Raw genomic sequence first — 15449 nt, 5'->3', positions numbered from 1 at the left:
TTCTCCCAGCAGGTGAAATCTCAGTGCCCTGGTTTGTAGCCTGTTGGGACAGACTTCAAAGACGGTCAGCAAGTCCAGCTATAACCTGCGGGCGGGCTGTCCAGATTCCTCCCTGGGGGCAGGCATCCCTGCCTCCGCATCACACCATCTGGGGGACGCCCAAACCACTACAGCCAAGGAACAGGACACAGAGGCCTCAAACTCCCCACCTTTCTCTCCACTGCGGCGGGGATTCAATCCCATCCTGAGAACGCTTAGGCTTAGCCATTTAACTCTTTTTAACAAGCAACAGGCTAGCACTTGGTTGCAACATGTTTAATTTGTGCTGTTCACACTGGACACTGCATCGTACTAGTGTCGGCCCCTGACGGCACCCCTTCCTCACCTGCACAAAGGAGGACGAGATATGAATATTCAAAGGCAGAAAAGGGCTATAAAAAAAAGCTGTGTATGTGACCTCCGACTACTCAGAGGCAGGGGAAGACAGCCCCATTGGTCTTGCACTCAAAGGCTCACCAAGGACAGGTGAGGGGCAAATGGTAATACAGGGAGGGGGTAACAAAAGGAGAAGCAACATGAGTACACCAAGATGTCAACACTGCGACAGGCTGGATGAGGGAGCCCTGAAAGGCCGTATGCTCAGGGTGCCAGCCGGCTGCTTTTCCTTGTGACAGCCTTGCAAGGAAGCTGTGAGGCCAGGACACTAGGCCAGCGGCATCCACACTGTGTCCTTCGGGAGGCGAAGCCTCTGCGCCTCATTCTCCAGGAGGGAAAACCAGGGACCACCCCTGAGCTTTCCCAAGTGGTAGCAGTTCAAATCAGGGCCAGCGGCGAAACCAGGAGGGCTGCCTGACCAACTGCCCTTCACGCGATCTCTCTCCAATCTGTTGCCCAGGGCCCCAACCATTTGGGCAGAAGCAGATGTGCTGACTTCACTTTCTTTTGTCCTCTACACACATGTGCAGGCATTTAAGAGGCAAGCCGGTGAGGGAAAAGGAACACAAGTTGACCCGCCCAGCCTGACAATTCTGAAGAAAGACTATTTCCCGGGGCATGAGGAAAAAGAAGAAAAGCTGCAGGAGAACCTCTTTGGAGGCAGCATCCAAGGCATCCGTTGTACTCAGGGCCCAGCCTTTCCTCCCCTCTGACTGAGTCCTCCACCAAGTCCACAGCAAGCAACAATTCACCAGAAAAAAAACAGAAGACACAGGAACAGAAGGGCTGCTGATCACTGACTTTGGTGCCTAAGCAATGAGGCGTTTTCAGTCACACTCGCACGGATCTGGCTCCTGGGAGGAGACGCCACGGCAGCCTCCCAGGGCGAGGCTCTGATTCTCAGGCCCCACGTGGACAGGGTCCCCATTCAGGCGGGAAAGGCAGCATCTTGCCACTGGAGGCGTGGGTCCCTCAATCATACCTGGAGGTGACAGCTACCCCCGCCACTGCTCCTTCAAAGGCCTTCAGATAAAAATCCCTGAAAAGGGGGCAGGGGAGCTACCATGCCAAGCTGTGCAGCTTCCAAACCATTAGCTGTTGTACAGGGGGATCACCCGGGTGATCGCCTGTCTGCAGATAGGGCACTTCTTGGGCTCTGGCAAGGCGCGGTAGCACTCGGTGCAGGAACAAACGTGCCCACACTCCAGAAAGACGCAGGACTTGAAGCTGCTCAGACACACGACACAGGCGCTCTTCAGACTCTCCCTGTCCTCGGGCTTGGCCCGGCTCAGCAGCTGGGCCTCATGCTCCTGGAACTCCTCCTGCATCTGCTTGAGGCGCAGACGCTCCTGCCGCTGCAGATACTGCTTCCGGAGGATGAAGAAGAGGGTGGCACATGTGGCAAAGCCAAAAACCAGCGCCAACACCTTCCAGAGCCTGACGCTCGACTCTTGCCTCTGCAGCAGGCTGTCGAAGTCCTGGCTGCTTAGATAGTACTGCATGCCTTGTTTGGGCGGCTGCAGGCGGACAGAGTTGTTGTCCAGGACCAGTTCGCCAACCCCCGTGAGGGTGGCCCCCACCTTCAGCATCTCCTCGGTCTCCTGGATGCCTTTGGGCCGCTCACCGCTGATGTAGTGGCCGATGACATCGGTGAAGGACTGAATCGAGGGGTGGAACTTCTCATACACAGTCTCTAGGCCCAGATCCACTGAGTCCAGGGGCTTCAGCACTCGCACGGCCACATCCACACCATCCTCGTGGGGCACCAGGTCAAAGGGCACTGTGTTGGTCCTCTGATGAATGATCTTTGAGCAATCATTCCTAGAAGAATAAGAGAACTAAAGATACAGGGTAGCAAACAGCAAACACCCAGGCAGAGCTGGAGATCAACTAAATGCAGAAGACAGCATAGAGTCTGAAGTAACCAGAACAAGACAGTAAGATCACTATCTACAGGTGCCTCCTAACAAGGAGGCTCCATTTTTAGGTCCTAGGGCGATCTCAGTGGGCAACAAACACCGCCACAGACTACGGAAACCATTCATTTCCCTTTCCACTGTAAAACAAACATCTAAAACAGAACCCACTAGGACCAGCTGGAAAACTGGTATTTCACGTGATGGCACAAAAGCATTTTAGGAAATACTGAAATCACTGATTCAGTGGTTCTCAAACTTCAGTGTAACTAACAACAGATTCCAGGTGCCTGATCCTGGAAATTCTGGTTGGATAAGTCTGGAAGGGAGCCCAGAAATCTGCATTTCAACAAGATGCCTAGGTGATTCTGATGTAGGAGGCCCACAGGCTACACACAAGAATATGACCTGCATTAAGAGACTGGTCTTCAACCTCTCTCAGGAAAAGCTGAAGACAACGCAACAGCACCCAGGACCCCGGCATTTGAATAGACCAACTATAAGGGTTTTGGCCAGTGGAGAAGTGATACATACCAAAGGTGGGTGGTTCGATTCCACACCATCTTGTGCTCCTGAAGTGTCAGGCGCTGAATTACCCCCTTGCAGTTTTCCACAAACTGGCTGTTAAGCGTTTCTTTAACAGACCGTACAGCTCCTAAGTGGACACAAATTCTATTATTTCTAAAGAATTTTTCTGCCCTCTCCTTTCAGATAGTTTAAAATGTGTTTTCTGGTCTGGCACAGTAGTTCACAACTATAATCCCAACACTTTGGGAAGCCAAGGCAGAAGGATCACTTGGGGCCACGAGTTTGAGACCAGCCTGGTCAACACAGTGAGATTCCATCTTTACAAAAAATTAAAGTTAGCAGGGCATGTGCCTGTAGTCCCAGGTACTTGGGAGGCTGAGGCAGGAGAATCACTTGAGCTCAGGAGTTTGAGGCTGCAGTGAGCTATGATCACACCACCATACTACAGCTACCTGGGTGACAGAGTCAAGACTCTATTTGAAACGGAGTCTCACTCTGTCACCCAGGCTGGAGTGCAGTGGCACAATCTTGGCTCACTGCAACCGCCCCCCGGGTTCAAGTGATTCTCCTGCCTCACCTCCCAAGTAGCTGGGATTACAGGTATGTGCCATGACACCACATCCAGTTGATTTTTGTATTTTTAGTAGAGACGGGGTTTCACCATGTTGGCCAGGATGGTCTCAAACTCCTGAGCTCAAGTGATCAGCCCACCTCAGCTTCCCAAAGTGCTGGGATTACAGGCGTGAGCTACCACGACTGGCCTCAAAAAAAAATTTTTTTTTAATTTAAAAAATGTTAAAAATTAAATGTTTTCAGTTGACTTTTGCTAATTAATCAAAACAATGACATTCTGATCACCGTAAGTCACATTTTAGAAGCACTCTCCCAAGCACTTTGCATGGATCACATAATTTGTCTTATAACAACCCTATAAAGGTTAAGTATTATTTTCGAGATCAGGCAACAGTGGTTCAGGGAGGTCTGGTAATCTTCGCGATCACAAAGCAATAACCCACGTCTTTCTGACCCCAAAGTATGTTCTGGACCATGGACCCAACACCACAAAAGGCACTTAACATGAGCCAAGATGATCTTTATCAATCTTTTGGAAAAAGGAAGTTGTTTTCCATTGCCCTATAAGCAAACATACCTTCTATAACAGCATAAGGCACACATTTTCCTGGAGCTTCTGAAAGAATACTCTTTAAATCTTCACCCAAGTGAACTTTTTTAGCTCCCTAAATACAAAAAAAAAATTAAATAAATTGGCCATTGAACACTGACACGCTCAGTCAAACTTACAGGCAAAAAAAGAAAAAGATTCTATTTTTTTCATGTCAAGAGAATACGGAAATTGGACAGGAAGGTGACTACAGAGAATCAGATTTCAAAGCTGTGTACATCAACAGGAACGGAGCCATGCCTGTGCCCTCTTCCATCACTGCAGAATGCGGGTGCCACACACATTCTTTTTCCAGTTAACCCAAACCTACACTCCTTTTCATGTTAAGACTTTTTAGTGAAAACATAAAAGGTACTAGTCAATTTACATACCAGAGACTGATCATCATTCAATCTCTTCTTGACAACACAGAGCTATGGTCCAAAGGATTCAGGTATAAAGTACCTAACCTACTGCCTAGTGCATGGCAGTGGTCTGAGAACTGGTAGGTGTTGTTATTAACATTACCACATCTTTACGAACCAATGCCCTGCATTGTGTGTTATTAAAAAAACAAAGCAGGGGGGTTGCCTTTGCTTCAACAGGGCAAGACTGTTAACTGGTGCCAAATGCCATTTTACATTTATTTATTTATTTATTTATTTATTTTTGAGCTGGGGTCTCACTGTTATACCCAGGCTGGAGTATAGTAGTGCAATCATGGCTCACTGCAGCTTCAACCTCCCAGGTTCAAGTGATCCTCCCACCTCAGGTCCCCAAGTTGCTGAGACCACAGGCATGCACCACCACACCTGGCTAATTTTTTTATTTTGCAGAGACAGAGTCTCCCAATGTTGCCTAGGCTGGTCTTGAGCTCCTGGGCTCAAGTGATCCTCCTCCCTTGGCCTCCCAAAGTGCTAGGATTACAGGTGTGAGCCACTGCACCCAGTCTGTTCTACTTTTTGCCTTTTTCACGGTCATAATTAAATGAGCACGGTTCCTTCTGCTGCTGTCTTCCTCTAGCAATCCCTAATTCTCCTCTGCCTTCCAACTCAGAGCGTCCAACCCACTGCATTTGGGAAACCAATCCTGTTACTGCTGTTTCAAAAATAAGAGAAAAGGAATAAAACCAACAATTATTTCCTGAGCATCTATGTGCCGGGCACCGTGCTGGGTGTCAGAGATTCAGGGACGAATAAACGACCACCTCTGCTTTCAGGGTATACCCAAAAACAGCTCTTAAGGATGCCAGATTCAGTAACCTCTAAAGATGAGACACCAGATGTATATGAAGGTCACTCGGAGTTTTAGCTACTGCTACACAGTAAATGACAGGAGCAAGGTCAGTCAAAATTTCTTAGCCACTTACACTGTGAAGATCCGAAATGACAGCAATAACAACTAACAATGTACTCATTTATTATCTGTCTCCTTCCACTAGAATGTTAAACCCTAGGAGCGCTTGGACATGGTTTGTCTCGTTCACTGCTATCCCCCTAGTGCTGAGAACTGTGCCTGACACACAGCAAGCATTTAATACATTATTTGATGAATAAATTAATGAATAAGCATTTTAAATATACTGTGTACCAGGCAATATGCTAGGCACTTTAAATGCATAAACCACTTAATGCCCACACCATCCCTTTACAGCAGACATTATTATCACCAATTACAGATAAGGAAACAGGCTCAGAGAGGTGAAGTGATTTGCCCAAAGTCAGACAGCTAGCAAAGTATCCATCACAGGATGGCCAATTCCAATTTTAAAGGGGGAAGAGGGAGAATATGATCAGAAAGACCTGGAGTTTAATCAAGCGCCAATGGATCCACTGTGGCTTGGGACAACTTCATTTATCTGAGTCTCAGGTTCCAAAACTGTAAAGGACAGGGAAAATGCAATTTCACAGGATTTTTATGTGGGTTAAATGAACTTTAAGGTGTGAAAGAATCCAGTCCAGGGGCTGGCACACAGGAGGCACACAATAAATATGCATTCTCCTATGAGAGATATACAGGATAGGACACAAGCCCCACTCTGGAAGTTTTGTCATCTGATCAAGAAAATAGAATCTAGGACGGGCATGGTAGCTCACACCTGTAATCCCAGCACTTTGGGAGTCTAAAGTGGGATGGCTGCTTGAGGCCAGCAGTGCAAAACTAGCATGGGCAACTTGCAAGACCCCATCTCTATGAAAAATAAAAAATTAGCTGGACGTGGTGGTGTGCACCTGTGGTCCTAGCTACTTAGGAGGCTGAGGCAGGAGACTAGCTTGGGCCTGGGAGCTCGAGGCTGCAGTGAGCTATGTTTGTGCCACTGTGCTCCAGCCTGGGCAACACAGTAAGACCATGCCTCAAAAAAAACAGAGCAAAAAAGAAGAAAGAAATAAATGACAGGAAGGTAGGCCAAGGAGAAAGAAAAGGAAGGAAAGGAGGGAGAAAGAGAGGAAGGAAATAGAAAATAGAATATAAGATATTAAGAGTCCCAACTCTTTTTCCAGGAAGGGGCTATTTCATCCTCATTTAGGAACTGGTTGGCAAAGGTTGTTGTGTTTTTGGTTTTTGGTTTTTTTTTTTGAGAAGGAGTCTCGCTCTGTCGCCCAGGTTGGAGTGCAGTGGCACGATCTCGGCTCACTGCAACCTCCGCTTCCCAGGTTCACACTCCTCCCGAGTAGCTGGGACTACAGGCGTCTGCCATCACACCCGGCTAATTTCTTTCTTTTTTTTTTTTTTGTATTTTTAGTAGAGACAGGGTTTCACGTGTTAGGCAGGATGGTCTCGAACTCCTGGCCTTGTGATCCGCCCACCTCAGCCTCCCAAAGCGCTGGGATTACAGGCATGAGCCACCGCGCCCGGCCCGGCAAAGGTTTTACGGTCACCCAAAGATGGGACCTAAAGAGTTCACCGCTTCAAAGAATCCCACTACCAGCCAACTTGAGGCCAAAGTGATCTGGAGTCAGAAAGTGAAGTATCAGTTACACAGAGCTAATCACTTCAGGATTAACTTGATTATTTAATCAGGTGACACACAGGGCAGCTGGAATCTCATTATAATGCCACTGCACAGCAAATCCAATTGTCTCCTAACTTAGCTCTTTCCAGATTCCAAAACTCCCTTCATATCATAGCAGGGATTTCACACATTGGTTTCTTTTTTTTCTGAGATGGAGTCTTGCTCTTGTCACCCAGGCAGGGGGAGTAGCCCGGCCCACCCATTAGTTTCTAAACCCTTACTGAAAACAATCTGATAATGAAGTTAGTCAGGTTTAGGAATCCATCTTTCATATAAACATCAAATTAGGTTAGGCCCTTAGCTCTCGTATTGTGAAACTTCAGCCAAAAAGAACCCACAAACATTTACTGAGTATCTTCCACTTGCCAAGTACTGTGTCAGAAGCTAGAGGAAAGAGAATGGATGAATAAGAGCCTGTCTCTGACCTAAAGAGGCCCCATCTCTCTGGACCAGTCAGAGAGTCACAATAAAGCAATGCCAATCAGATTAAAATCCTACCCTTGGAATCAAAATACCTAAATTTAAGTTTCAAGCTAACTAGTTGTATGGCCTTTCCTCCCAATCTCAACTTTCTGATTTGCAATGCGGTGGTAACTGCCATTTTATCTACTTCAAAAAATTATTGTGGGCCGGGGGCAGTGGCTCACGCCTGTAATCCCAGCACTTTGGGAGGCTGAGGCAGAGGGATCACCTGAGGTCAGGAGTTGGAGACCAGCTTGGCCAACATGGCAAAATCCCCTCTCTACTAAAAATACAAAAAATAACCGGGCGTGGTGGCAGGCGCCCTTAATCCCAGCTACTCAGGAGGGTGAGGCAGGAGAATCGCTTGAACCCGGGAGGCTGAGGTTGCAGTGAGCCAAGATGGTGCCATTGCACTCCAGCCTGGGCAACAGAGCGAGACTCCATCTGAAGAAAAAAGAAAGAAAGGAAAAAATATATATATATTGTGAAGAAAAAAATAAAATCAAGATGAAAATGTGGCTGGGCGCAGTGGCTCACGCCTTTAATCCGAACACTTCGGAGGGCCAAGGCGGGGAGATAACCCGAGGTCAGGAGCTGGAGACCAGTCTGGCCAACACGGTGAAACCCTGTGTCTACTAAAAATACAAAAAAAAAAAAAAAAAAATTAGCTGCGTGTAGTAATCCCAGCTACTCAGGAGGCTGAAGCAGGAGAATCACTTGAACCCGGGAGGCGGGGGCTGCAGTGAGCCCAGATCGCACCACTGCACTCCAGCCTGGGTGACAGAGCAAGACTCTATCTCAAAAAAAAATAAAAATAAAAATAAATGCAAATGTGTTGTGTAAACCGTAAAGCACAGTTCAAAAAAGAGCACCATTTATTTAAAAAAAAAAAAAAAAGCTGTAATATAAAAAGGAAGCGTCTGTAAATCAAGGAGTGGAGTGGTTCAGTAAATGGATGTCTGCACTTGCTGTTCCCTCCATCACCCGCTAGATATCCGCATGACTTCCCTCGTCTCTTCCTGGGCTCTGCTCAAATGTCACCTTATTTAAGACAGGAGATCCCCCTTTTTCCAGCATTCCATGTCCTCTCCCCTACCTTACTCTAAAGCATTGCTCACCATCTGTTACACTGCCTGATTCACATGTTTGCTGTCTAGCCGTATTGAAAAGGAATTTCCACGAGGAAATTCTACTCACTGCCTGGCGCATCGCAGGTGTTCAATAAATACTTTTCGAGTAAAGCAATGAAGTCAAAATTCATTCTGAGTCATAAGAGGGACTTGGGAAAAAAGGAGCGGAGCAACCGTCATCCCGAGCCCGAATCCTTCCCCGCGCTCCTCCATTTACTGGCTGCTTGACATCCTTCAGAGGCTGTTTCCTTTTCTGCACAGTTTCCGACGGTGGGGCGGCCAAGGTGAATCGTGGGCTCCCCAGGACCTAGGACAGAGATGACCCGGCTGAGGCCGGGCCGGCTCCAGCACTGACCTTGAGCTCTTGGGAGACCCGGGCCTTCTGCCGGTACACGGAGTACAGGGCGGCGGTGACCACAGAGGTGGTGCCCAGGAGGATGAACTGGCACAGCGAGGGCCGCCCCCCGTTCTCCATGACGGCGCCAAGCCCCGGTGGCCGACTGTGACGCAGAGGATACGCCTGGTGGCCCCCTACTCTCCACCTCCTTCCGACCAGGACCGCACCCCCTAGACAAACCGGACCTAAAACTCGAAATCAGTCGCCCAACGATGACGCACGACGCCGGAACCGGAAGCGGGGGCCAGGGGGTTGTAGAGTGAACCGGAAGGTGGGGTTGCCCGGGTGACAGTCAAGCTGCTGCGGCCTACGATGAGATTCTGTCTCCCTAGCCGGGTGTCGGAGAGCGATTGGGGAGCTGAGCGACCACCCACCGCTCCATGGCCATCCCCTTCGAAACGCGGCGCACTGCTAGCCATAACTGACTCGCCCATTGCCCTCGTCTCCGTCCCTCTGGTTTCCTGAGGTTACTGGACTGTTTGATGGGTTATTCCATATCTTCGCCATTAGATTGGCAGGAAATAAAATAATTGTGTATTAAACTCTTATGAGTAGTATACGTTTAAGTTTCAGAGCAAACCCTTAAGACTTGGAATTTATTCTAGCCACTTTACAGATGAGAAAACTGAGGCCATAGAGGTTAGGGAATGATGTGCTCGAAGTCTAGTGAGTGCTAGAGAGGAATTTACGCAACTCCAAAGCCCTCAACTCTACCCCAAGAGGGCAGATTATATCACCAAAGTAGCCCCTTAATCTGCCATCACCACATAGAACAACATATTTATTAAATAATTACAACTATGTTGAGTGCCTGTTATCTGTCAGGTTTGGGGAGGGGTGGGAAGTTTTGCAGGCACCATCTCATTGAACCTTTACAACACAACTATAATGCAGATTACAGATGAGGAAACTGAGGCTCAGGTAAGTAACTTGCTCAAGGTTATACAGCTAAAAGCAATAGGCATGGGCATCAAACCCAGGGGATCCTTCTTCAGAAACTGTTCCCTGATCTCTGTAATGCATCTCCTTTCTAAAATTATCGGAGATAACCCAAATCCTTCTTCTAAACATCAGCATTCATTGAGCTATCTCCTACAGGTTATGCTTTAATTTTTTTATTTGTTTGAGACAGGGTCTCGCTGTGTCGCCCAGGCTGGAGTACGGTCATGCAATCACAGCTCTCTGCAGCCTCCCACCCTGGGATCCTCCCACCTCAGCCTCCCCAGTAGTTAGGACTAGACATGCATGCCACATCCACCTAATTTTTTAAAAATTTTTTTGTAAAGTCAAGGTCTCACTATGTTGTTCATGCTGGTCTGGAACTCCTGGGTTCAAGCGATCCTCCTGACTTGCCCTCCCAAAGTGCTGGGATTACAGGCGTGAGTCATCACGCCAAGCCTAAATTCTTGTATTTTCATGTTTACATGTATGAGTATTTATGTAGGGAGAATTTCTAGAGGTAGAATTGCTAGGTCAATGGGTGTGGGCACTGTTAATCTTGATCAACATTGTCTAATTTTTCTCCATAATGTCCAATTTTACATTTATGAGCAATATGTGGGAATTTCTTTTCTTTTCTTTTTTTCTGGAGACAGAGTCTTGCTCTGTAGCCCAGGCTGGAGTGCAGTGGCATGATCTCAGCTCACTGCAACCTCCGCCTCCTGAGTTAAGTGATTATCGTGCTTCAGCCTCCCAAATAGCTGGGACTACAGGCATGCACGACCATGCCCAGCTAATTTCTATATTTTTAGTAGAGAGAAGATTTCACTATATTGGCCAGACTGGTCTTGAACTCCTGATCTCAAGTGATCTGCCTGCCTTGGCCTCCCAAAGTATTGGGATTACAGGCGTAAGCCACTGTGCCTAGCTGGGAATCTCTTTTCACCCACACTTTTGCTAACAAACTTTTTGACAAGTTCTATTAAAAATTTAAGGTTAGACCTCATTTTAAGTTTGTGTGTGTGTGTGTTTACCAAATTCATGATCATCCCTTGGGTTGAAAATCATCAAAGATATCTCAGGGTGTTAACAATCTAACAATTCTAACCCTATGCTTATAAAAAGTAATTCTTATATGACCCCAATTGTATTTAAGGAATGGAGTTAAAAAAAACTGTTATATATAACAGGCTGATTTAATAAAGATATTTTACTTTTGTGGAGCAATCTACAGTTTTTAGACACATCATCTGCAGTTTTTAAACACATCTTACCTAGTGGCTTGATTCAATGTATGTAAAATGTGTCCCGCCAGGCCCAACATTGTTTTTAATAACAAAATAATGAAAGTAACCTAAATGTTATCAATAGTAAATTGGCTGAATAATTTTTTTAAATATGTGTATGTGTGCATAGTCAGGTGAAAAAGCAAACTGCAAAACTAAGGAGGAACCCCATTTATTTTTAAAAGGAGAGAGAAGAGTATACTATATATATTGCATGTCTCCAGAAGGATTCACAAAAAGCTGATGATAATTGGTTCTTTCCATAGAAGGGAATGGGGTGGCTAGAGAACACAGAAGGTGACTTTTCACTCTGTTGTATCTTTTGAGTGTGAATGTACAGCATATTTTGAATTAATAAAACTAGAATTAAAAAAAAAAAAAAAGCAACCAGGTGAGGTGCTCACGCCTGTAATCCCAGCACTTTGGGAGGCCAAGGCGGGTGGATCACCTGAGGTCAGGAGTTCGAGACCAGCCTGTCCAACATGGTGGAACCCCATCTCTACTAAAAATACAAAAAATTAGCTGGGCATGGCCAAGCGCTGTGGCTCACGCCTATAATCCCAGCACTTTGGGAGGCCAAGGTGGGCAGATTGCCTGAAGTTGGTAAGTCGGGAGTTCGAGACCAGTCTGACCAACATAGAGAAACCCTGTCTCTACTAAAAGTACAAAATTAGCTGGGCGTGGTGGCACATGCCTATAATCCCAGTTACTCAGGAGGCTGAGGCAGGAGAATCACTTGAACCCGGGAGGCGCAGTTTGTGGTGAGCCAAGATCGCTCCATTGCACTCCAACCTGGGCGACAGAGTGAGACTCCATCTCAGAAAAAAAATATATATATATATGCTATTTACTTCACAACCAACAATTACAGAGAGCCTCCTGCATCCAAGATTCTAGGTTGGGCATTAGGAGATATACCTTATATGGCAAGCCTCTTCCCTCTGGTTGGTTAGGGCCTTGTGAGGAGGTTACAGATTGTCTGAGGTCCAATGAAATTAGGACAACCAAAGTGCCACCAGCTGCCTGCAGTAGGGAGGCGCTGTTTATTTCCACCAGGGAAGGAATTGGAGTTCTGTTAACAGAATGGAGGGTGGAGTGGCTGGGATGGAAGTAGGAAAGCCTTTCATGAAGAGGGGGAAAAAGACAGCAAAGGTACAAAGCTAGCAAGAGTTGGCCCAGTATAGCTGGAGCCCAGGATATGCGCCAGAGAGCAAGGAGCAAGTAATTGAAAAGGAGGGTTGAGGCCAGATCCTGTAGGTCCCTAAATGCCAAACCGAAACTTTAAACTTCATCATTTTGGGGACGGTATCCAGTAAAGCTTTTTGAGGATCAGCAAGGGCACAATCTAACCTGTTTTTTAAAATATATATATAATCAAAATTCTTGCATCCTTAGGTTACAGCAAGGAAGAGAATAAAAAGGGGTCCTTAAAAGAAAACGGGCCGAGTGCTCCACTGCGATAAGTTAGGGGTCTTTGCTTACAGGTTCTGACTATTTTGGGCCTCCTTGTTTTATTCTCTGGGCCCTTTTATGAGTTCCTTGGGAGCTCATTAAAGCCATCACTCTTAAATGACACAGTGTGGTTTTAAATAACCCTTCCATTTTTTTGCCAAAGGCTGAAATCCTTCATTAGCTATGCTGAGCACAGTCCTATTGGGACAATCTGAAATTTACATCATGTGGACCTTGTTAGGAGCGATGAGAGATGGGCAATTTCAGCTGCAGCCAGATGTCCCTAGAGAACCATTCCCAGCCTGGAAGGCTGTCCTCACTGAATCACAAGTTAAAGATGAGCTTCTGACTTCAAGAAAGGGAGGTAAATTCCTAAGACAGGAGGCAGAGCTTCCTGGGAGAAACAGAGTTACTAAGGACAATGCCACTGGAGGCATTTCACTTTAGATTTAATTCAGATTTCCCTTCGGAGGAGCAAAAATTCCCTGTGAGTCACTGGGTAAATGCCTCTTAGGCATTCGCCAAGGTCCAGGGACCAAATAGGTATGAGAGTGGCGTCTTAGCACCTCCACTGACATTGCCCCAGATGCCACAGGAAACAGGAAATGAAAAAGATGTTAATAATAGCATCAGGTGGTCACTCAGTTTCCTTCCAGAACATTCTCTTGGGAGAGTCCCTGACATAAGAATTATCCAATACAGTGAGCACGTTTTTAGTGAGCATTTATCCTATGCAAGGTACTCCCCCGGATGCACGGCGGGACCCAGGGGTAATGTGCAGGACATGCTCCCTGGCCTCATGGAAGGTACAGGGGAGACTATTTTATGATATAATCCCCACCTATTTGTGAAAAAAATCTGAGATAACTTCATTAAGTAGAACACATCATAAAATAGATGTATTAAAAATAAATAGGGCCAGGCGCAGTGGCTCACGCCTATAATCCCAGCACTTTGGGAGGCCAAGGCAGGCGGATCACTTGAGGCCAGGAGTTCAAGACCAGCCTGGCCAACATGGCGAAACCCCGTCTCTACTAAAAATACAAAAAAAAAAATTAGCCAGGCATGGTAGCACATGCCTGTAATCCCAGCTACTCAGGAGGTTGAGGTGGAAGAATTGCTTAAACCTGGGAGGCAGAGGTTGCAGTGAGCTGAGATCGCACCACTGCACTCTAGCCTGGGCGACAGAGCAAGACTCTGTCTCAAAAAATACATATACATACATATAGGGCTGGGTGCAGTGGTTCCCGCCTGTAATCCCAGCATTTTGGGAGGCCTAGGCTGGTGGATCACTTGGGGTCAGGAGTTTAAGACCAGCCTGACTAACATGGTGAAAACCCATCTCTACTAAAAAAATACCAAATTAGCCAGGCATGGTGGCACAAGCCTGTAATCCCGGCTACTTGGAAGGCAGGAGAATCGTGTGAACCCAGGAGGCAGAGGTTGCAGGGAGGCGGAGGTTGCAGTGAGCTAAGATTGTGCCATTGGGCAACAAGAGCAAAACTCTGAAGAAAGAAAGAGAGAGAGAGACCAGGCAGTGGCAGAGACAGAGAGAGAGACCAGGCATAATGGCTCACACCTGTAATCCCAGCACTTTGGGAAGCCGAAGCAGGAGGGTCACATGAGCCCTTTTAAGGTTATAGTAAGCTATGGCGGCACTGCTGCACTCCAGCCTGGGCAACAGAGTGAGACTCTGTCTTAAAAAAAAAAAAAAGAAGAAGAAAGAAAGAAGGAAAGAGAAGAGGAAGGAGGGAGGGAGGAGAGGGGGAAGGAGGGAAGGAAGGAAGGAAGGAAGGAAGGAAGGAAGGAAGGAAGGAAGGAAGGAAGGAAGGAAGGAAGGAAGGAGGGAAAGAAGGAACTCGGCTAAAATAAAAGGAGCAGGAAACTGGTGATAGGCACCCAAGATGAGTTAATCACACAGTTGGACACCAGCCTTGACTATGAGCTTCCCAATAACCAAGGCAAAAAGGAAATACATTGGGGTACAAGCTAATGAAGATGGTGCAAGCACTCAAAAGATTCAATTCGGCCGGGCACAGTGGCTCACACCTGTAATCCCAGCACTTTGGGAGGCTGAGGTGGGCAGATCATGAGGTTAAGAAATGGAGACCATTCTGGCCAACATGGTGAAACCCCATCTCTACTAAAAATACAAAAATTAGCTGGGCATGGTGGCACGCGCCTGTAGTCCCAGCTATTTGGGAGACTGAGGCAGGAGAATCACTTGAACCCAGGTGGCAGAGGTTGCAGTGAGCTGAGCTCACGCCACTATACTCTAGCCTGGCGACAGAGTGAGACTCCGTCTCAAAAAAAAAAAAAAAAAAAAAAAAAAAGATTCAATTCTAAGAAGTCTGTGAGAAGTCTTATGAAGATGTGAAGAGGAATGCATCAATTTATCTGCAGGTCATAGAGTTGATCCACTGTCTATCCACGAGGATGCTGCTGTCAGAAGCTCATAGGAGGTAGGCTTTGAGAATTTCCCAAAAAGAGGTCACATCCAGTGGGGGTCACACTCAGGGGGTTCATTTCCTGTCTCCTTTGGACCAGTAGGACTTACCCACCACGGATTGGCCAAAGGTTCCAGCCGCAGACAATGACAGGAGACCTTGTGGAAAGAAAAATGGTCCATGAGGATGGAATGATGGGCCCTGGCCTCACCAGTCACTTCTTCCTTTGGAAGTTCCTCAAATCAGAGCGTTATGAGTCAGGCACTGTACTTTTCTTTTTTT

At 46.8% G+C, this 15449-nt stretch overlaps 1 protein-coding gene across 2 annotated transcripts; it reads right to left on the bottom strand.

Annotated features, from left to right (window-relative positions):
* Window positions 1-300: 300 nt before the first annotated feature.
* Window positions 301-9247, bottom strand: MUL1 (mitochondrial E3 ubiquitin protein ligase 1). 2 transcript variants are annotated; one of them, XM_015451024.4, is made up of 4 exons: window positions 8714-9247; window positions 4030-4117; window positions 2886-3006; window positions 301-2256 (listed from the first exon to the last, which is right to left on the bottom strand). In XM_015451024.4, exons 1-4 carry the CDS (start codon window positions 8723-8725, stop codon window positions 1527-1529), a joined length of 951 nt encoding a protein of 316 aa, XP_015306510.1. In that variant the 5' UTR covers window positions 8726-9247; the 3' UTR covers window positions 301-1526. The 2 variants fall into 2 exon arrangements, with proteins under 2 accessions (XP_015306510.1, XP_015306506.1); XM_015451020.3 differs by having other exon boundaries at window positions 9002-9247.
* Window positions 9248-15449: the final 6202 nt, after the last annotated feature.

The sequence above is a fragment of the Macaca fascicularis genome, chromosome 1 (genome assembly GCF_037993035.2).
Source record: "Macaca fascicularis isolate 582-1 chromosome 1, T2T-MFA8v1.1".
In the NCBI taxonomy this organism is placed as follows: domain Eukaryota; kingdom Metazoa; phylum Chordata; class Mammalia; order Primates; family Cercopithecidae; genus Macaca; species Macaca fascicularis.
Note: the sequence above shows the minus strand (reverse complement) of the source record. Positions and strands in the feature narration are given on the sequence as shown.